General features: G+C 35.4%; 2 protein-coding genes across 5 annotated transcripts; both read left to right on the top strand.

Annotated features, from left to right (window-relative positions):
- Positions 1 to 48: 48 nt before the first annotated feature.
- LOC138315917 (uncharacterized) lies at positions 49 to 3742 on the top strand. Its single transcript, XM_069257294.1, has 3 exons — positions 49 to 187; positions 2260 to 2463; positions 3197 to 3742. Exons 2-3 carry the CDS (start codon positions 2290 to 2292, stop codon positions 3590 to 3592), a joined length of 570 nt encoding a protein of 189 aa, XP_069113395.1. The 5' UTR covers positions 49 to 187; positions 2260 to 2289; the 3' UTR covers positions 3593 to 3742.
- Positions 3743 to 12145: 8403 nt separating this feature from the next.
- LOC138315894 (sushi, nidogen and EGF-like domain-containing protein 1) lies at positions 12146 to 22803 on the top strand. 4 transcript variants are annotated; one of them, XM_069257221.1, is made up of 7 exons: positions 12146 to 12498; positions 12603 to 12890; positions 13634 to 13747; positions 15349 to 15514; positions 20890 to 21014; positions 21837 to 21910; positions 22451 to 22803. In XM_069257221.1, the coding sequence occupies exons 1-5, from the start codon at positions 12304 to 12306 to the stop codon at positions 20946 to 20948; spliced, it is 822 nt and encodes a 273-aa protein (XP_069113322.1). In that variant the 5' UTR covers positions 12146 to 12303; the 3' UTR covers positions 20949 to 21014; positions 21837 to 21910; positions 22451 to 22803. The 4 variants fall into 4 exon arrangements, with proteins under 4 accessions (XP_069113322.1, XP_069113332.1, XP_069113341.1 ...); XM_069257231.1 differs by having other exon boundaries at positions 12148 to 12498; positions 15349 to 17334; positions 17449 to 21014; XM_069257240.1 differs by having other exon boundaries at positions 12148 to 12498; positions 15349 to 17410; positions 17524 to 21014.
- Positions 22804 to 23098: the final 295 nt, after the last annotated feature.

The following is a 23098-nucleotide window of genomic DNA, read 5'->3' as shown; positions in this document are numbered from 1 at the left end:
CACCGTGTGTACACACAGATTAAAAATGTGATACACAAACAAATTCAGCTCAAAAGGACACTTGGTGGAATGTTACAGGAAGTTTGTACTTAGTTAGGGAAGTATAGAGAGCTGCACAGTGGCTTTACAACTGTCAGGTTGTGGACATTTTATAACCAGACGATGTGAAATGGAGCTGAATCCCAAGGTAAGATCACGTGCTGTGGACGGGTACTTTCAGGACTAGGGGATGACGTGTGGGGATTCACGTGTACCTCTGTAATACACGTGCGGGACGGATACAATTAGAGTCTAGGGATAGTGTGGCTGGGATTATTGTACAGATAATTACTTGTGTTTTTATATGTGTGTGTGTTGGTGGATGGAGTAATAGTTTCTAAAACTGTAGATCTAGCATGTAAAAAATTACGGTGTATTTTCCTATATGATACAGAGTATATTGTATTACTACTGAGTTAGTTTGCGTTACGGGTGAACGATTTTTATCTACATGTATCTAAAGAGCAAAGCTCGAACGATTCAAAAGTTAAAAATACACACTCGGTTAATCCAAGATCTCACACTCTACTCTTCACGTCTTACTATATATATGTTAGGATTAGACGAATTATTAATGCATCAATTACATTTTTTTGTGGGCATTTACCCGTGTAATTTGGAAGAATTTACGTTATACGCATTGGGGCACTGAGTGGGGCTGGGAATCGGTATTGGGTGAAGACTTATTAGGCTTGGCTGGTCATTTGTTTGATCTGATTTTGAAATGTGTGAAAAGTCTGAAGGAAGATGGAGAGTAGAAAATGTAGGGATTCATAGGGCGTGACTAATCTCTAGACACAGTTCGGTCTCCCTGGGATAACGACATGTATAAATCGTTATAACAAGCTCGTGTAAAGTACGTGTACATCACAATACGCACATGCCGTCTTGGACTGGGTAACTGTAAACATACAGACTCTGTTATTTTAGAATTATACGCGCTATGTAAACTGTTCCATTTATAACACTGGCATGCAGCATCACTTTCCCGTCAAACATACACAGAAATAGGCCCCACTGTCACACAAGTCTCCGGTACATCACTCAACTGTGTTTTTGTCCGTAATTGATCCATATCTATTTTACCAGTAATAGGCGGGGTCCACCACATATTTGATCCTTGTCATCAGCTTCAATATAAACAGATAAATGCACAGGGACCAGGTCCCTGTGGATCTGTGGATAAATGATAGGTATATTATACTCTAATTAATATTATACTCTAATTATCTCATTGCGAACTTCACTAACTTTTCCCAACTTTTTCTGAAGAATAGAAACTTATACGATACACAACAATCCATTCAGCCCTGTATACGTTTACAACTAATTGTTCATCCAGTTTCACGATTGTAGTATGTAAATCTATATTTATGTATATTACAAGCAGAAATTAGTCATCCCTTGACAAATTAATCTCATTATACACATTTCCGGAAAATTCAAGTTGAGTAGTCGAGATAAAGACAATAGTGAACGAAGATGTATTTCGTTGAGATAACCATACTTTCCATACACTCAGAATGGCATTTATTATAAACACACGCAATGATGTATACATCTTACATAGCACGAGTTAGTCACAACGTACATGTATATCATATGTGTGTTCATTATGTTCTACACGTACATAGATAAAGTACACGGGGATCTGATACGAATATTACGCAAGACAACAGCATCAAAAATTGGTTTCACCGTTTTATTCTGTTTAAACTCAATCTGATGCACGTTTTATTCAGCCATTTTCATGTACATGTAAATGATATCTGACGCCTTTTGTTATCAGATAGCATGTCTCTATCGGCTCACCACTCTAGTAAGCGGCGATATAGTCGAATTATCAGTAAAAAAATAAATAAAAGGACATCAACTTTCGGTAAAACGTTAGTTGGAATTCCACTCCTTAGACTTGACAGGGTTGATGTATATTTGTCATGTACATAATTATATAATCAACTTCCGGTAAACGTTCGAGGTGACCCATGTAGTTGTTAAAACATATTTCAGTTAGTTAATCACCAAGGCACCGATTTCCGGGGCCAGTTTTCCGCTTACTTAGTACATGTAGTTAGTACTTATTATATATCTGAGAAACTTCCATAAAGCTGATGTTACTTTTGTGATGGACATGTGCGATAAACCTAACTATCAACGATTCCACTTTGATAGTACATTTTTATAATAATGGTGTGAGAAATGGTTTTATTCTGGCTTTAGGTTCTATGTGTCTGAAGATTGTTTTGGAGAATGGATTCGTTCGAAGAGGCGACCATGAACATGGCAGCCAATGCCGTGTTGTCACGACGCCAAGGGAGCCATCACCGGAAGCGGGTAATGGGACGCTATGCGACGGTCGATAATGACGTCACAGCTTCTCGGCAATGGCCATCTGCTATGATGGTCGACAAGTCAACACAAATGGTAAAACGACCAAGCGCGTGTTTCACTATTATTCCAATAATAATCTGTTGTGTCAACTAATTCATTGCTCGTGATACAGTTTTTGTTTTCGAATCCACAATCCCAAAACAACGAATCCTTTGAGAACTACAGTCCCGGCTACCGCTGTAGCATACGTCAACAGTATTCCGATACCAATAGTTGCCCATAAGTCAATGGAAGAACGTTTTTGTCAATAAGCACTCTCTTGAAAAGTATTTAATATATGGCATCACCCATGTCCTTGCCATGTCAGATGGTGCAGCGATTAGTTTATCATTTAGTCCTGCTGTCTCACATAATACCGAAGTTCTCCATAGTGTCATGATTAGCTATGGACTTTTACATTGACACTGGATGAAAACATTGCTTTCCTTCGTAATCCAACGTCATTCTTTTTAATATTACCGCAAAATGGCTTTATTTTGTAAGACACGAAAACCCCATAAATCGTGTCAAATTCAAGCATGCATAATTATGTTCCTCCTAAAATCCATGATTTGAAATGTACAAAACGGGGACCATTATAAACAAAAGCCCTTTTTAGCACACGCCAAAAGCTGATTAAAACTGACGTAAACCCCCCCCCCCCCCCCCCCCATTTCACTCCAGAAGGGATAACGATTCTATTTATCTCGCCCCAAAAGGGATGAACGATTCTTTTAGTTTGACCCCAAAAGGGATGAACGATTCTATTAGTCTATTTCTGTTCCAGGATTCCCGTTGGAAGGAGGAAGAGGCAGAGTACACGAAGAAGAAGACTATTTTACAAGGACTACTAATCCTAGTGCTTCTCCTACACACCACCACAAGTCTGCGTTTTCTACAGGCGGCCACGCCCCCGCCTCCCTTCTTCAGTCTCATCACAGCCCTAACAGTCTTAGCGTTAGCCTGCCAGGTGGTGGCGGCGGGCCTGCTCGCTGCTATTGCATTCATGGAAAGAAGTGAAAAACATGGCATTGACGTCATCAGGAAGCTCAATGACGTAACTGTTAATTTGATAATTGTAGTACTGTTGTTATGTGTGTTTTTATCGTCATTAGTCCCTAGTCATAAAAAAGATTCAAATGTTCATATAGATGACTCTAATTCAAGGATAGTTATCGAGTAATGTGTAAGGCGATGTCTGTAAATAACCCGTCGTCAAATAACCATGGCCTCAATTGTTCGCTAACGAAAATTTATTTAAAATATATCTCGCCTGATTTAGCATTAACGTTCTTTCGAAACAACTTTTATCATTAAAGATATCAGAGTAAACCGTAGATACACTCAATGTAAACAAATAACCATTACACAAAATATCTTAGGCGTCTAGTACAAATTGTACAGCGAATTGTCTGTAGTTCCTCATTTAATTCGTGGATGTGTAAAAGTTCAGTTCATCGAAATAAATGTGAGAATGCGTACATATTTCATTGACCAGCTCAACGAAACAAAGCCATTTTTATAGTACAGCCTTCCTCTACTATCTGGCCATGATACTGCGTAAGTACGGATCCGAGGAGTATAGGAGAATCACAATTGTCAATGAGGGAGGCTGCGCTAGTCGCTAACCTGTTAAAGGTCAAGGACAAAGCTAAGTCCTAGATGATGTCAAACACCATACATCTAGTTAGTGTAGGCAGTTGTGTTCAGGATATAATATATACTGTGTCTTCCTATTATTTATCCTGCATTGTAATTATTTGTAATGCCGGTAAAGTTTAAGTCAAATCCGTTAAGTGTATACAGCATTATTAATTTATGACTTGAATAAAACTGGACTAAACTGATGATTGTTATAGTTTCATATTTCTCCAAACATGATGCATTCAGCAATAATTATTTTTTCTTTTTTTTTTCCATACCAAATCTGGCTTTCTGATTGACCAATATTTTTTTTGCATCCAACCACTATGAAAAAAAAAAAATCCGAGAATGGCGCGAAACCCCGACGTTGTCGTGATGTCACAATAGAGACATTGACGTTGCGTATTGATTCGGAAAAAAATCCCTTGAAAAACCACTGTAATGTTACATTTAAACATACTTCGTTTTATGAAATAGAGTATAAAATTAATTAAAAGTATTGATGTCACTATTTTTTGATTTTATCGGGGTATGAAAAAAAAATGTTTGCAAACTTTTGTGAGAATCCGCTACGCGGATTCACACAGTTTGCAAACAATTTTTTTTCATACCCCGATAAAATCAAAAAATAGTGACATCAATGCTTAAAAATTTAAAAACTAATAACGGTAGTCAGCACGATCCTGAATGTAGGCTGGATTACTTCCCTTAGAACCATTTTCTCTTCGCTGGATTCTTGAGAGTTTAACATCTGAAGACATAAGTTGCCGTGGTAATTTGGTGTTTTACCCGTGTTTCTATTGTAACAAGAGTTAAAATGAGTAACAATAGACTCTGTTCGTGATTTATTACCTTATAATGCCTTTTAAACTGACTGTCTGCCAAGACATTATACACCCGATGACATTATTTTAAATCTTTGTAATATAAAACTACCGAGTAGTAATGCACTTTTATTTCCCTCTCACAAGGAGCAAGCACCCAAACCCTCCCTTAACCACGGTCACTTTATACTGGCAAAGCAGTCGTCCCTCTCCCTTTATACCGAGAGGCCTACAGAGATTTTTATAACATCCTATAAGTGGTCATGTTCGAATTACCTACTTACCACGTGTACTTCAGATACAGAAGACACAACACGAACAAACCGCAGTCTCCCAAAACACTCACCTCGCACTTCACACACGCTACTCACTGCATACATGGGAGGCCGTCCTTACATTACCCTGGTTGTTAATAGGACGTTAAAATAATCAAACAAACAAACAAACAAATTTTCTACACATTGCTATGGCAATTGATAACTCCATCAATTGATAACTCCATCAACTCCATCAATTGATAACTCCATCAACTCCATCAATTGATAACTCCATTTCACATTTAGCATTGTTGTGCTCATAGGGCGAGATGACTATATACACGAAAATAATTCTGACAGCTTTTTCAAACTATTTCGTCCCTAGTCAATTCTGGCAGCAGCAATTTGGTTGGTCATTTCCAAAGGTCACCCGAACGTGACTCCTAATGGGATGTTATAAGATCCTCATATTAAACGTAGTGATAATAAGGATCTGTGTTTTAGTCAGATTGTTAAGAGGTGTATCTGCTGGCCCTGTTGCAAGCTTAAAAGGCGACTAAATTAACGATATTGTACTTTTTCTTCTTCCTAGCTAACTTTCTTCTTCCTAACGTCTCAGTTGACACGTCTCACTTTTGGCCTTCGGTTGAGCGCTCGCGCCAGTGAGGTAGGCACTGGATTTTGTCCCCTGACCGAGGCACACCATAGTCTATGAAAGTGGTAGTTTCTGCTCCTAGTTAGCACTCAGCATGAAGCGAGTGGGACGACTGGTTCGCTCGTTGTCAGTATAATGTGACTGGGTGGGGTGTGTTTCTTGGTGTCTTTGGCGGCATGATACAGAGCTATATCTCTATAAAAAGGACAAGAGTTCTACTACACAAGAAGATACAACACCAATATTCTATTCTCCCAAACACGCATTTCGCACTTCACACACGCGAGACATCACATAATAAGGGAGTCCGCAGATATAATAGCCAAACCAAACCTTTATGCTGAGCGCTACCACTTTTATAGACTATGATGTGTCTCAGCCAAGTGATAGAAACTAGAGCCTTCCTCACAGGGGCGGACATTTAAGGCTAAAAGTGAGGCGGTATCAAAGGCAGCACCAGTAAAACGGAAAATCTCGTGTACTCGCCTTTTATGATGCTGTTGGTTGACTGAATGGGTTTAACTTCCTGTTAACATAAATCGTTGTAATAAAAGTTTAGAAAAACTATTACTGTATTCAAAAAGTCTTATTTGACTTGAATAACAACGATTTCTTGCTTCGATACACACATTTCTCGATTTCAGTTTTTCTTTATTAATCTCTTAGATCATAAACGACAGGTTTATCCCAACAAATTCTAATTTTACTTTAAAATGTCACGACGCATATTAGATAAAGTAATATCTTCCTTTCATATGACAGCATCCTTTGTCCTGTTTGACTTGGTTTTCGTGCAGTAGCGTCCGTGTTCTCATATTACTCCATAATACCTGGTATTTTCCTGTTTACTTTTTCTGTAAAAGCTGACGAAATAATATTCATGCTCCACATAACATCATTATATCTCTGTCCGATTTAAAAAACAAAACAAAAAAACCCGACAAAATACCTGAATCATCTATAAAATTATTTCCATAAAGTAAATGTTATCTGGTAATACGACACCTAGTAACACACAAATACTGGCATTTCAAAAGCGTTGCTATTTTAATTTTTTTTAACTGTTTTAATTTTTGAAGATTTTTGATAGTTGAGACACCTGAAATGATACCATGGTTTGAGCCTTGGCCCCTATTAGTAGCACACCATAGAGGAAACCCTTTAAAAAATCCACATTTGACGAGGGCAGCTAATTTCAAGGGGCTATCCAAAGAAACTTACCATGATTTTAAACAAATAATTTGACAATGTTTTATGTGTGAATGTTTGGAGCGGGGGGGGGGGGGGAATGCGGTTTTATGTGTGAATGTTTGGAGGGGGGGACTGCGGTATCCTTGCAATAGTGAAACTTTCGACGTTCTTATAGCGTTATTTTACAGAAGCATGCCCACAGAGACAAAGGCACCTGTCAGTGAAACTCGAAGGAACTATATTTTTATACTCCGTCTGTCTGTTCGGATGTTGGTTTCTAGACGTCCCCTTGAGAACGAATAGATGTATATTTGATGAAAATTCATACAATGGTACCTTATAATAAAGGAAAGACAATCTTAGTTGGAATTAGATTTGTATCTGTTACTAAAAATATATTAAGGTCAGTGTAATAGTACTGGGTGGGGTCGCCAAGTTGCTTCAGCAATACTCAGAACATTTGTTTATTAAAATGTTTGCGAGGTTTCTTGTTCGCAAACTAGCTACAGTATAGATTTACCGAAACCAACAATAAACATTTCATTTTATAGCCTAAAATTAAACCGAACTTGTCCATTTGGAAGGATGGGCTTCAAACTGGCCGTACAGGTTTATCTCCACGTGCATTCACTAAGAGGTGACGGTCCCTCTACATATCATGCATGTGAGTCCCCTCTCACAATATAGCCTATTCTTAGTTCATAATTTCTCGACATTTGTTTTCTTAATTATCAAAATACGTTCTTATAATTGAAGAATTGATTTAGCTCACACAGCCTCAAGGGTCAGAAACAGATAGATTGTTGTCAAAACATCCTTTAGAAAGGGATGTGATATTTCATACATTGTGACTCGGTCCCCTCTGGAACAGGAGGACGGTCATATAGAAACAGAATTAAATTTACTGTTTCTCAATTCATTTAACCAACTTTAACCATAGCATCTTTGAGGGAAGGTGAAGATATACTGTTAAAATGGTAACTGATCCCTCTGTGGCAAGACGGTAGGACCAAGTATTTGCATTACTATCTTTAAATAAAGGATACGTATTGTATCTCAAAATTTCGTATAAAACTTACTTCCATTACATATACCATAAACCAACTTCGCGATTTTCATTCATTTCTTTAATCTGCATAAGCTTGTTTTGCCATTAGCCGCGAAAGAAAGTTACATGGCATCCATTTCTATTATAATTAATCAATAATAGCAAATACTTTGAAAATATTCCCTTTTAAATACTATTTTTTGCACTAAGCACTAAGCATTACACAATATCCAGATAAACGATACAGACCCATTGGGACTCTTGTTTACCACCCAAAATGTTGAAGATGTCCATTAAAACCGTATGATTTTACTGCAAATAATTCAAATTTCATCCCAAAGATTTATTTTTTCTATTATGATTTTATATTTAGATGTAGAAGATAACACCTAAATGATTGGTGATTCCCTTTGTTTTCTTCCTGTCTTACCTAATAAATCCTGTTTCTTACCACACCTTTTTCTCAATGTTCTGTTCTAAATTTACCTACGGTAACTCCTTTCTCGAGTAAATATACATTTTAACAGGAGGTACAAACATAGCATAATACGTCTATACATCTTGTATGTACAAACACCTGAATTGATATAGTTGGAGATTAACGACTGGCTGTTAATAGGGCGTAAATAAACCAATCCAAAATAAGTCAGCTCAATACGTAAACGATCTACATATATACGTTTATGGAGAATTTAGACCCTGTTTAAAGATGCTTCACCGCTGACAGAATAGAAACGATTCTCATCATTTTAACAATAATTGGTGTTTAATCGTGTATATATATATATATGTATGTCTAATTAACACACAAAAATAAATAATATGAAATAATTTATATTGCTTTTGGTGCATGCACAATCAGAACTTAATTCCATGAAGGACATTGTTCCACGAATTTTTTCGGAACGCAATTAATTATTTTTAATGTTTTTATCTTGTAGTAAAATAAGAAGCTCAAACTTTTCAATAGTGGTTCATGTAATAGTGTAAAGTAATAAACTGTTGCATCAAAAGAAAAATACTTATTCATCTGTTCCTGGGTTTTTTTTATAGAAAAAAAACGTACAGTTTGTCAGCAGGTAATCATCTTTAACTAGTAACTTTTGTATTCCTATATACACTTCTAGGTGTTCATGAACATACAACTTAGTTGCTAAAAGTGTCTAAAGATCCGTCTTTATATATATTATTTTTGAATCGTAGATAATTGTGTTGTTCGTAAATTTTGGCAAAAACATATTTTTGTCACCAAATAACCATGTCATTATGTTTACTAGTGTTTATAGCATGTACTAGAAACGCTTATTTCATAAAGTCGAATCCGGTCAAACCAGTTCTCCTGTCGCTTGGTGTCTTCGGTGGCATGCTTCAGTGATATAGCACTATAAAAAGGGCAACAGTTCCACTATACAAGAAGACACAACACGAATATACCACAGTCTCCCAAAACACGCACCTCGCACAACATACACGCAACACGCCGCATACATGGGAGGCCGTCCTTACATGACCCTGGCTGTTAATAGGACGTTAATTAATCAAACAAACAAACAAACATTCTATAGATATAAAGGATTGATGTTTGATGACGGAAACATGAACCGAACCCTGAGGATTTACTTAACTGAAATGTACAATTTTTTGCATATTTTACCAAATTTACAAACAACACAACAATCTTCGAGTTAACAGTAATACCTACGGTTAGACCTGATGCATACACACTTTTTGTCAACTTAGTTATGTTCAAGTATACCTAAGAAGTTATACGTAGTCATACAAAATATCTTTAGTTCAAATAGTGCATGGAACCTTAGTACACACAAACGTCGTTAGCAACTTTATATTAATGCATGATATTTCAGGTGTTGCAGTATAAAAGACGTGTATGGTGTTATCTTAGATATTGAACTTTGCTGATACGAATTAATTTTAATCACATGAATTTTCACTTGATGAATCACAATATTTCCTGATAATTATGTTTATTGGGCCTTTCACAATCCAAACAATGCAAAATCAAAACTAAGACTATATTTCATCATATTGTTATTCCCATTGGCTGACGACAAAATTAGAATTTCTAGTTTTCGCTTTTTAATACATATTCGTTTCATACTTAGTCCAATCAGAAATCGAAAAAAAGTTTAATGCTTGCTTTCAAGATCTTCTTTTTATATTGATTGAGATAAAAGCCGATTTTCCGTTGGTGATTTATTGATTAAACTTGAAGTCCTCTTAACAGCTACTATCATTTAAAGAAGGCCTCCCCTGTATATAATTTGTTGCGTGTTAATGGCTACGTTTTGGGAGACTGCGGTATATTCGTGTTGTGTCTCCTTGTGTAATAGTAAACGAGATACACATCAGTTTGCCGCCTCGTATGAGTTGTCGGTGAAAATGCCTCAAAAATAACCCGTGTGTTAAAGTAGGGTCTTGTCAACTAATGTGCTGCATGCCTGTCAATGAAGGTTAGGTTTGATCAATATTACTGAGACAGATTGGTAGATTAACACAAACGTTATACGACTGCTTTAACTCTAAAAAGATTTTTTTCTTTATTTCGAAACGGTAGGCTTTAGAAATAAAAATTAAGTTCGTATTTTGCATTTCTCGACAAAAGATCAACATTCATTTTGATCCGGATTTATGTTTTTTTTTCTTTTACAGCCCTTTATCTCTTGATTTTATTTACGCACGAACACGTTATTAAAGTTTAAATATTAACATTGTTCTGTATGTGGCCTTATATATGCACCCGGATCCTCCACTTTTTAAAATAGAGTCTTATTGGAAGAATAGCCACGTCGCCATATTTTTAAAATGTACTATTACATCAGATGAAGTTTGAAAGAAAACGAATTAATTTTATATTCATCTTTCCGTATAGTGTATCTATATCCTTCCAATTATACATACACGAACGACCAGCCATCTCGACTTAAAAATTATATGTTTAATGCATTTAATGAAGATGATTTTAAAGCATTTGTTACCCAAGATTCTTTTAACCGTAGATACTGTATATGAAATGTTAAGTGTTCTTCGTTATCTAACTAATCCTTTTTGAATAACAAGTAACAAAGATATTTATTTCTAAATAACAACACCGTCTGGCTTTTGGCCTTGAGTCGTCTATGCACGGAGGGAACTAGGTTTAGTCTCCTGGCCGCGACACACCTTCGTCTATGAAAGTGGTAATTTCTGCTCCTGCCGAGCACTCAGCGTAAAGACAGTGGGACGACAAGTTTGCCTATTGTCAATATATAATATGACCGGTTGGGTCGTACTTGTTCTGTATCTCTGGTAGCAAGCTTTAAGCGACATAGCACTGTTAAAATGTCCCAATAATATTGAGCTTCGATTTTTTTTGTTATTTTTTATATAGATATATAGTTTATAAATTCATTGTTACCGTCCGGACGTTGTTTATAACTAATTTATACTATACAATTAGGGTTTGAAATAAAACATTTGCCGCGATAATTGAGTATTTAACACATTTGTTACACACAATGTAAAACAATGCCTTTAAGACGATTTCCCATTTATCTGTTGTCCACGCTCGTATCCGCGTACCTAGTCTGTCTTTTTGAAAACCGCAGATGTCTAATATAACAAGAAGACACCGGACTGCAGTCTTTCTAGTCGTTCAGATTCACACAAGCAAGACATTACATGATTACATATAGCTGTTCATGCAATTGATGTAATTGTAGGCCACGTAGCAGTTATTTAAAGTTTATGTTTTATGTAATATTTTTAATCGTAGAAAAATACCAAATTTTGACAAATGATCAAGTTGATAACCTTATGCTATTTTTACATAGATAATATGTTGTATTAAAAGTCACATACGTATGTGACTTTTTGTTGAAACGGACTAATATTTTGTTTGTTTATTGGCTCTTCGGATACCGGATACATTCAGTGGGGAAATAAAATATAGAAAAAATCAGAATCTGGTTTGTATTTACTTGAGATGATACTGATATATCTAAATTAATTACATGTAGTATAACGCGAAGGCACACCATATATGGTCAATGAGGGCGGGTGTTAATTCCTGGCCTGATATACAGCTGTACATGTAATTATATCGTAGCCAATCAACGTCAGCTGATACAGGTTACACTAACGATCACACGACTCCAGGCAGTTTATACAACTACCCATCTTTACACCGAGTATACCGGGAGGACACCATACACTTGGTCAACACGTTACATCTGACGGAAACATTTCTTTACATAGGTTCTGTAACACAGTTTGATTATGACTGACATTCCTGCACTCGTTGTGACTTTATTATTTGAATCTGTAGCCATGGGGATTCTTCAGCAGGATTTGTACCCATATCCGTATCTATTTCCATTGGAAGACCAGCTGTTGTGCCAAACAGACGACGGTTGGTCATCGGACATCATGTTCAATTTTAAGTTTTTTGGGAATAACTATACTGCAGTTTACGTAAGTGCTAAACTGTTATAACTTTTTAACTTATAAAACAAGATGTGTTAAATTGGCCGAAATTATAAAGATATAGCTTTCCCATGTCTCATTTTCGTCAACAGGTTCACGCTAATGGACTCTTAACTTTCACGGATGAAGGCGCCTGGAGTGTACCCAAACCATTCCCATTGTCAATCCCAATGATCGCCGTGTTTTGGATGGATATTATAACAACTACAACCGGACAAATCTGGTACAGGATAACAAACGACTCAGACATCCTTATCCGCGCCCAAACGGACATCGCTAACTACTATGACAACCAAACTACATTCCAACCGACAAGTGTTTTTACAGCAACCTGGCTGGAGGTTCCGTACTATGGTGCAGAGGGGGACGACGCGGATAAGGTAGAATAAGATACCAATTCGATTATATTCAAACTATAACTTTTATGGTTCTGCCATGATCTGGTTAAGGTCATTAACAAAGTAATATCTAGTTTTCTATATTTATTTTTTTATACGAATAATGATTACTTACCAGTGTTGGTACAACGTTTTTATAAATGTTATGATTGAAACCGAAGTCCATCCGTCTGTGTGTGTCTGTCCGGAACTGGTTTCCAGATGATAACTTGAGTACTAATGGATGATAATTTTGATGAAACTTCACACAAGGTAGCATATGGGAAAACACAACTTGGGATCTAATTTGTTTCTACAAATAGATTGTTTAAAAAAAATCTTTTCCAGGCGATAACTTAAGACAATAAAATAAACGGATTTTAATCAAACTTCACACAATTGTAGCATATGAGAAAATACAGTTTGGGGTTGAATTTGGAGTCAAAAGGTCAACTACAAAGATCAATATATTAAACATATTTTGTTTCACAAGTTTACGGTTCCGGACGATAACTTGAGGACACATCAACAGAAATTGTTCAAAATTCATACAATGAACATAACTAGGCAATAATAACTTGCCATAGATTAGAAAATGCAATTGATGACAGGGGGCGTGTGTTGCTTGCATCACATACTGTAAGCTTGTTTCTGAGGGATTTTGTTGGGTTTTTTCTTCGAAATTTCGAGATTCGTTGATTAAATCGTTGTGTCGTTATATTTCATTAAGTATGTTTCTTTTTCAGAGAAATACGTTTCAGGTTGTTTTAATGACAGACGGAGACAAATCTTTTACAATGTTCCATTATCAGAAAATCGAATGGGCAGGGTATCCTGGCGACTATAAAAGAAAAGCACAGGTAGGTCCAACAGCAATCAAATTATTGTTATTTTATGTCGTGTAAAAGATGGAGTTGATATGTTCGCCCACCGTCCGATACTTTCCAATTTCAAAGTCCTTATTGCTTTAGCACTGATAATATGTATGCTCTTTTATCTCCTCGTCTGTTTTAAAAGGCGAAGGTTATAGTCATCATACTCGATCATGTCGGTCGGCGGTAGGTACAATCGTTAGTAAGGAGTGTTCGTCTTTATTAGAAGAATTTATTTATTATTATTGGTTATTGGGAGCAATACTGACATATAATAAGCAATGCTGACATGTAATAAGCAATTCTGGTACGCCCCAATTTACATGATACTGTTGTATACACATTTGTTAGCAAAACATAGCATTCAGATTCGAGGCCTTCTTTAAGATAGTAGTTTAATAATAAGGGATACAATTCTTCATGCGCTTAAATCATGTGACTAAGATGACTACTGTACATTGTACTGAACTAAATTAATGTATTTGTTTTAAAAATAATAGCAGTTACAACACAATGAACTTATTTGCTTATAGTGCTCTAATTAAATATATTGCAAACTGTTTAGGCTGTATGATAACGCAATGAATTTAAAAACTACAGGAATCTAGATAAATCCATAATATGCAGTCCTGGTCAATGCCAATTAAAGCTTTGATGAGACTAGGGGGTGTATCTTGATAAATCTTCGTTCGATTTCCTTAGTAATCGACTCCAATAAAACCAAATAACCTTTTAAGATTACCTTAAAGTGACAATTCAGTCTAAGATTACATTAAAACTTGCACAGATTTCGGAAACAAACCAGTTCTAATGAAAATTATATTAGTTGGTTTTACTGTGATATGTCAGAAAAGCCCACTGTAGTCAAATGTATGTGAAATGTTCAATCGCCATTCCACATAGCCTTGTATGCCGAACCCTGACCCGTGCCTGTATAGTAAATAATTTTTTGTCTAGAACTACTCAAATCGCTCTTACAGTTGTGTAAACATTATTAGATGCATGTTCTTATCTAAAAATAGATATGTCATCAACTCCTCAGTGGTTATGTATTGCATTTGTTTAACGTACGTGACTTTGGCTCGGGTATGGGTACATCGTACATGTTCTACCTGCTTAATCGTATTGATCAACGTTTGGAATTTCAATGGTATTAATCAAAATACTTAACAATGTTGTTGAATTTGTCACTTGTTCTAGTCATGTTTCATAAGGAATGTGGAACAATACATTTATGTCACATTTTGCTTCGTGGTTATGTAACGAATTAGCCTCACTGAATCATCCCTTTAATATGTTTTAATATTAAACCGTGGTCCTTAAGAAACTGGCTTTCGATGAACCGTTAAACCTTATCAAATAAAGCCAAATTTCCAATATTTTCTAGTTTTTTGTAGCAATTTAACTTTACCATTTTGAGGAATTTTAGAGAATTGCCACCATATATAACCTCGGCTGTAAAAAAGACGTTTCCAACCAACGAAATAATGATTCACAATTTCAAACGTTATCTTAGTCTCAAAATAAATTCGCAGCCCAATGGCTTAATTTTTAAAGCATTTATTTAGCATGACGATGTTTCAATCCAGGTCGGTTTCAATGCTGGTAACAATACTACCAGTTACATTTTGAGCAACACTGACCATGGAGATATCATCAATCTTGAACGTAGGAGTAACACCGGCGTCCCAGGCAAATTTATTTTCCGTGTAGACGGGAATGGCAGTATACCAGCGGGAGATGAGATAATAGCCGGTACGTAGACATTCTCGTAATCAATTGTTCAGATTTATAATTTGTTTGTGCTTAGCATTAGTCAAAAATACATCTACACGTACAGGTACTGTTTAGACCAATCCATTATATTTGTAGATAAGAATTCTCCAGACTTCGTTTTAACACTTTCCACAACACACTTGATTTGCAAAATAAAAAGTACATCAATCAGAAATAATACAATATAAATGACATAGATGCAAATTATTAAGTTGCACGTAATGTTTGTGATGTCTATGTTTATTGTTCATCCATGTTTATGTTGTCCTATGTTCTTTTAAATGTGTCATATGTACCTTTGTTTACGTGGAATGAGAGATTGTTTAGTAGGATGTGTGAATAAAAGGTTTCGAACCTGATTTGGTAAGATAAGGTTTAAATAAGGGTAAGACAAAGGTTTTGGACCTAATTGTTTAGACACGGGTAAGACAAAGGTTTTGAACCTGATTGTTTAGACACGGGTAAGACAAAGGTTTTGAACCTGATTGTTTAGACACGGGTAAGACAAAGGTTTTGAACCTGATTGTTTAGACAAGGGTAAGACAAAGGTTTTGGACCTGATTGTTTAGTCACGGGTAAGACAATGGTTTTGGACCTGATTGTTTAGACACGGGTAAGACAAAGGTTTTGAACCTGATTGTTAAGACACGGGTAAGACAAAGGTTTTGAACCTGATTGTTTAGACAAGGGTAAGACAAAGGCTTTGGACCTGATTGTTTAGACACGGGTAAGACAATGGTTTTGGACCTGATTGTTTAGACACGGGTAAGACAAAGGTTTTGGACCTGATTGTTTAGACACGGGTAAGACAAAGGTTTTCAACCTGATTGTTTAAACAAGGGTAAGACAATGGTTTTGGACCTGATTGTTTAGACACGGGTAAGACAAAGGTTTTCAACCTGATTGTTTAGACACGGGTAAGACAAAGTTTTTGGACCTGATTGTTTAAACAAGGGTAAGACAAAGGTTTTGGACCTGATTGTTTAGACACGGGTAAGACAAAGGTTTTCAACCTGATTGTTTAGACACGGGTAAGACAAAGTTTTTGGACCTGATTGTTTAAACAAGGGTAAGACAAAGGTTTTGGACCTGATTGTTTAGACACGGGTAAGACAAAGGTTTTCAACCTGATTGTTTAGACACGGGTAAGACAAAGGTTTGGAACTGATTGTTTAGACACTGGTAAGACAAAGGTTTTGGACCTGAATGTTTAGACACGGGTGAGACAAAGGTTTTAAACCTGATTGTTTAGACACGGGTAAGACAAAGGTTTGGAACTGATTGTTTAGACACTGGTAAGACAAAGGTTTTGAACCTGTTTGTTAAGACACGGGTAAGACAAAGGTTTTGAACCTGATTGTTAAGACACGGGTAAGACAAAGGCTTTGGACCTGATTGTTTAGACACGGGTAAGACAAAGGTTTTGAACCTAATTGTTAAGACACGGGTAAGACAAAGGTTTTGAACCTGATTGTTTAGACAAGGGTAAGACAAAGGCTTTGGACCTGATTGTTTAGTCACGGGTAAGACAATGGTTTTGGACCTGATTGTTTAGACACGGGTAAGACAAAGGTTTTGGACCTGATTGTTTAGACAAGGGTAAGACAAAGGTTTTGAACCTGATTGTTTAAACAAGGGTAAGACAAAGGTTTTGGACCTGAATGTTTAGACACGGGTAAGACAAAGGTGTTGGACCTGATTGTTTAGACACGGGTAAGACAAAGGTTTGGACCTGATTGTTTAGACACGGGTAAGACAAAGGTGTTGGACCTGATTGTTTAGATACGGGTAAGACAAAGGTTTTGAACCTGATTGTTTAGACACGGGTAAGACAAAGGTTTTGGACCTGATTGTTTAGACACGGGTAAGACAAAGGTGTTGGACCTGATTGTTTAGATACGGGTAAGACAAAGGTTTTGATACTGATTGTTTAAACACGGGTAAGACAAAGTTTTGGACCTGATTGTTTAGACACGGGTCACACAAAGGTTTTGAACCTGATTGTTTAGACACGGGTAAGACAAAGGTTTTAGACCTGATTGTTTAGACACGGGTAAAACAATGGTTTTGGACCTGATTGTTTAGACACGGGTAAGACAAAGGTTTTGGACCTAATTGTTTAGACACGGGTAAGACAAAGGTTTCTAACAAGTGGTCTACCTAAATGTCAGCTATCCAATGTTCCTTAATCAGAAATTTGTCAGGGTCTGTGATGAACAGAAGGACACATGCTGCAGGACAGTGCGTTTGTGGCTTGGTAGTGTAATAACCCTGTTCCGGTAAGTTAACATTTCTATTACTTCTTTAACAAACATCTTCCTTGACTCTGTATATCTTCTGAGAAAGTATACTTCGTATTCATTGGTTTGTCCACAGGTATTTATCGTATAAAATAATGCCTTATCAAAAATATCTAAATAATTTTATTTCTGTCAGATGAACTATCAGAGTGAGATGCCCTACAAACACTATTTAACGATTTTGATTTGTTTTCATTTTATTGATGTATAGCAACCCAAGGTCGCTGGGCAACTAAAATGAAACAGAAAGTTGTAAGGAGTTGGTCCATAGCCGGTTATGTTTTGATATGGGTATTGAATGGAATATGAATATATACATGTATGAATCCTAATATAATAATAGTATAATGCATTATAAATAGTATTAAATGCTTTCCGATATCCAACTATATATATTATCTCCATTTTAAACTATCAGGCCATATGTCAACTTCGCTAGCCAAAGGTAATCAGTCCGAAACTCTACCGGCAACCTTTGGCTGATGTCGTGTCAAAATTGAAGTTCCCGCTTTCAAATTCTGATTGTATCCGTTCATGCGACCAATGAAAACGCAGTTTTTATATGTCAAATAAACCAAACCGAAGTGATTGTAGTGACCTACATTTGTAAATTGAAGCGTATCATGACTGTCAACAACACCTCCTAGCGGAGTCATATTTACTATTTAGTCAATCATTTAATGAAGTACTTGGATACGTTGTTCTCCAAAGAAATTAGGAAAGTAAATACTTATGTTGTTTCTGTTTCTCAAAGTTCAACAAAAGATAAATTGCGATCTCCTGACAAAATTGGACACTGGAGCATGAAACACAATAACCGGTGTTACAACATGTTTGTTTTTGGTATTTTGAATCTGTCGCAAAAAACATGTGCATTTCAAAGGACAATCCATACAACAATGATTCGAACTTGTTCATTGGTTACTTATTACGTAAATGCCGTGATCCAACAGGTGGCGCTGTGCGGAAACTTCAGTTTTGAAGTGACATCTGCCAAGGATTCAACATCGTAGACTACTGTACCCTTGGCTAGCGAAGTTGGTTATATTTGCGTTAAGATATTTAAAAGTTACCGTAAATTCTTTTGTAATACCCACACCGTCGCATTGCCTGAGAAAGAAGTTTTATGTAATCTGCTTTGGAGTATTTGTTGCAACTATTTCCTTGCAGTAACTATGACTATGTAAGAAATAACTAGATTATTTTCAAAGACAGTTGGAATAAATCCTTTCGTTCGTTCATGGAAGCACAAGATTTTAACCATAACTGGCCTATAAGATTTTGCCTGAAATGTATGTGATCATGTTTTGGACAGTCACGTATAAATCAGTTAGGTAAATCCAAATTCCAGCTCGTAGTGTCAAGACATACACAACATCATACGAGTTTCAAAATACTTTTAAAACAATTCAATTGTTTATTTGGGTGTCCATTGCAACACACCGAGAAAAGATCAAACCCAACATTTTTTGCAAAATCATCTGTTGTTCCATTTGATAATATTTTTCTCCATGCAGATGCATACGTTTTATTTTCATACTTTATTCTTTATCTCTTTTCATTGTATATTTTGATATACATTAGTGTGTAGCATACATTAATTCTAAAAAGATGAGAGCGTTCCATTCATGTAGTGTAGTGATAACATGACAAAGCATAACTAAGTTAGTGTGTTCAGTATCAGCAATGATATGTTATAATGTAGGCTGAATTCTTCGGGATACAATTATACCTATATCAGGTCGGATTCAACGCTGGTGACAATAACAACAGCTACACTGTAAACAACACTGATTTTGATGACGTCATCAACCTTGAACACAGAAGTAACATTGGTGTCCCAGGCAGGTTTTTATTCCGTGTTGACGGGGATAAAATTATAGCATTAGGTGACGAGATAAAAGCCGGTACGTAGTCATTAAAAGTGAAGTCATTACAAATAATTCATATTATGGTTTTATGACATTTTTATCACAGTGTATTGTATATGTTTATGATAAAGACGTTAGAATTACTACATAAACATTAAAATAATTATCAGCTCTCTTGAATACAATATTCATTAAAAGTGAAGAAATCGATACAAATAATTCATATTACAGTTTTAAGACATTTTTATCGCAATGTATTGTATAAGTTTATGATAAAGACATTCGTATTACTACCTAAACATTTAAATAATTATCAGGTATCTTGTATACAATATGTCAAGTATTGGGACCCAACCAGTAGCCGTGACGGAACAGCATACATATTCTACTGTGCGTCCAGATTTCCAAATGTCTGGAGCTGCTGACATGATGGTGTTGTTTTATTGATGCAAACAGTTATTTTTTCAAAAACACGAATACTGGTAGGGCCCCAGTATGTATCATAACTTCATTATTCAACATTGTGTATTTGTGAAAATAATGTTTTGTCAATATGACGGTCAGATTCAATTCTTGAGAATAATTTATTTTTTAATTATTCACTGTGTTTGAAATTACTAACATCTAATGCTTATCAAAACAATATTAAACGCCACATGTATTCTTTTTTTTTTCTTTTTCTTTTTTGCTTTTTTTACCATTAAGAATTATTTTGATATAATATTATAATAAGACCACGGTCAGAATGTCCACAACTACCAAACTTATACAAAGGTAAGTGATACTCATTTTGACTTTCGTTTGTGTTTATCGTCATGTGAAATACAACAAAGAAAGTGAACCGATGCAATATATACACGGCTCAAATTAATCACTGCATAGTGTTACTCTATCCATTTATAATGTTAAATTGTATCTGTACGTATAACTTGTGTTCTTATTGCATTGTTTCAAAGGGACTTGGGAAATATTGGGTAAGCATTCATACCATAGTAAAGAATTAAACATTCGTTGTCAAAGTTCATTTGCGTTGATATTTCTATACTAGTAAAATATCAATTCCAGAGAAGATATAGGTTCTAATAATAAAGACAACACATTCGTGTTAACATTTCCTTCATTTTTTAGATAATTTGTTGATACATTGATTTCAACCAACTCTGAAATTTGTTTCAATGACCAGCTGTCAAGAAGAACTCAAAATGCAGAGAGTGTCCTCTCATTAGTCAACATGATTGTTGATGGTAAAATGATTTGCTGTGGGGTGAGGCAAAGTTTGAAAGATAGAAACTGAGGATATACTTATAGGTATTAATATAAAACAATATTTCATATCAACTTCGAACTTTTATGAGGATATCAATGAGACAGAAACATTTTATTTAGTACGATGTGTTGCAATTAGCAAGCTATGAAAATATTTGCAGTAAAAACGTATAAACTATTTTCTATTTTCCAAATACTAGTCCTCTAGAGGAGAATATATATATATATTTCAAACTGTATTAATGTCTCTTTCACAAATTTTCAGCTTTTGGTCATCTTCAGGTACATAGAAACACTAGAAAAGCTAGGTGAAATCCATCTTGAACATTTTGATATGATATTTTCTTTCATATAAAAAGATTCAGGATGGATTTCACTTAGCTTTTCTTGTGTTTCTATGTACCTGAAGATGACCAAGAGGCCGAAAATTTGTGGAAGAGACAATTATACTGTTTGAAGTTTATTTTCTATCTATTTAGTAACCAATTGATAGAAAGACAAGCAACTATATTTTAGCAAAGAAGCTATTCTCATTTATACATAATCAATTGCCGTTATTATTACTGATACTGTTCATTATGTTCTGAGTTGTCATACATTGGATACTGTAGTTAAAATCACAGCAAAAAATGGAGGAAAATAAAACATGTGTTCTTATATTTAAGGTTTTTTCAATGTACCATTGATATTTTGCGTGTATTTTCATATTTAGTAATTACAAGAAAAGTGCCAAGTTTGCAATCAAATACGTATTAATGTTTGCAAAATGAATAAACCTCTATCGCTTTGTAATTAGTTTTGCTATTTAGTGTTAATTAACTTGTCATTTTAGATTTTAATATTAAATTACATATTTATATTCAGTTTCTTGAAGGGCGTCGCATTCTTTCCATTGGTACATAAAACTATTGCCTGGCGAGATGGTTCCAGCTGCTTCGGTAAGTATATACATGTACATTGTACGGTAGCATTTTCTCTATTTTCCTAGTCGTAAAAAGAAGCCAAAAAATGGCTAAAAATACTTTACTTTGTTCTTTTTAATACTACCTCTTTAAAGTATTGGATCTACCCCGATACAAGAGTAGATTGAGTGAAAGCCATAATGAGTGATGTCATTACTTGCGGAAAATTCCACGAACAACATCCAATATAAAAAACCATATGGCATTATCCTTTGGCAGGGGTAACACTGTTCAATGTGCTGATTTGTATGTTGTGCTCTAACATTGTGTTTTTCATCTTTAGCGTAATCATTTTTTGATACATTTTTCAAAATTTATGAAAATATATCATTAATGACACAACTTCATAGTAATAACGATAACTCTGAAACAACTTTGTGCTATGCATTCAGTAAGTGATCATATGTCGACTGAAGATATGTATTAATATAATTACTCGATTTCTGGAACGTCTTATTCTTTGGAGAAATCAAATACATTAACAGTCTTAATTTGTTTTGTTTTTTCTGTCGACAGTGAACGAACAATGTCCTGGTTTTATTCTATGTCGGGTCAACCCGAATGTCCAAAGAAGATAAGGAAAATACTATGGGAGATATTGAGTGGTGGCCGTTCAAGCCACCGCTAGGAAATATGTATTTCGGTTCCTACAAGTTGTGTGCATCTACCAGACGAGTATATAAAATAAATAAACACGCTATTCAGCTAAAATTATTCATTCGTGAAGAATTATTTGAAATCTTATTCTAACGCTCTGAATGTTCATTACGACATGTTACAGATTAATGAACGACACTAGTTACACGGTATATATGTAATACAATGTATTTTGTCTGTTATGATTTGTCAATGAAATTGGTATTTTCTTATCCACATGGTTTGTTTTTTTAAATGTTTTCTATCACATAACTATATATTTCCATTCTACTTGCAGTTTCCCGTTTAATCTATGTTAATCCAGATGGGCAATATCTGGCTATGAACTCCAATTTGATTAAGCGTATGAATATTTAACGTTTCCGCCGCGTCACTGACAATGTATTCAATGTATGCTTACGCTTATACATAACGGTCAAATAATTTCAAAAGTGGTTTTAAAGTTGTGCAGTCTATGAAATCTAATAGTATTATCGTGTTGACAAAATCACTTGTATTAAAAAACGT

Source organism: Argopecten irradians, chromosome 1, assembly GCF_041381155.1.
Source record: "Argopecten irradians isolate NY chromosome 1, Ai_NY, whole genome shotgun sequence".
In the NCBI taxonomy this organism is placed as follows: domain Eukaryota; kingdom Metazoa; phylum Mollusca; class Bivalvia; order Pectinida; family Pectinidae; genus Argopecten; species Argopecten irradians.
The sequence above is the reverse complement of the archived record's forward strand: the minus strand, read 5'-3'. Positions and strand labels throughout refer to the sequence as shown.

Excerpts from the sequence above, each read along its gene's own strand:
- LOC138315894 (XM_069257221.1), top strand. The coding sequence starts at position 12,304 with ATGACTGACATTCCTGCACTCGTTGTGACTTTATTATTTGAATCTGTA. Across the intron at positions 12,499-12,602 it reads ATAACTATACTGCAGTTTAC|GTTCACGCTAATGGACTCTT; the intron begins GTAAGTGCTAAA and ends TTTCGTCAACAG. Across the intron at positions 13,748-15,348 it reads ACTATAAAAGAAAAGCACAG|GTCGGTTTCAATGCTGGTAA; the intron begins GTAGGTCCAACA and ends GTTTCAATCCAG.
- LOC138315917 (XM_069257294.1), top strand. The coding sequence starts at position 2,290 with ATGGATTCGTTCGAAGAGGCGACCATGAACATGGCAGCCAATGCCGTG. Across the intron at positions 2,464-3,196 it reads TCGACAAGTCAACACAAATG|GATTCCCGTTGGAAGGAGGA; the intron begins GTAAAACGACCA and ends TTTCTGTTCCAG.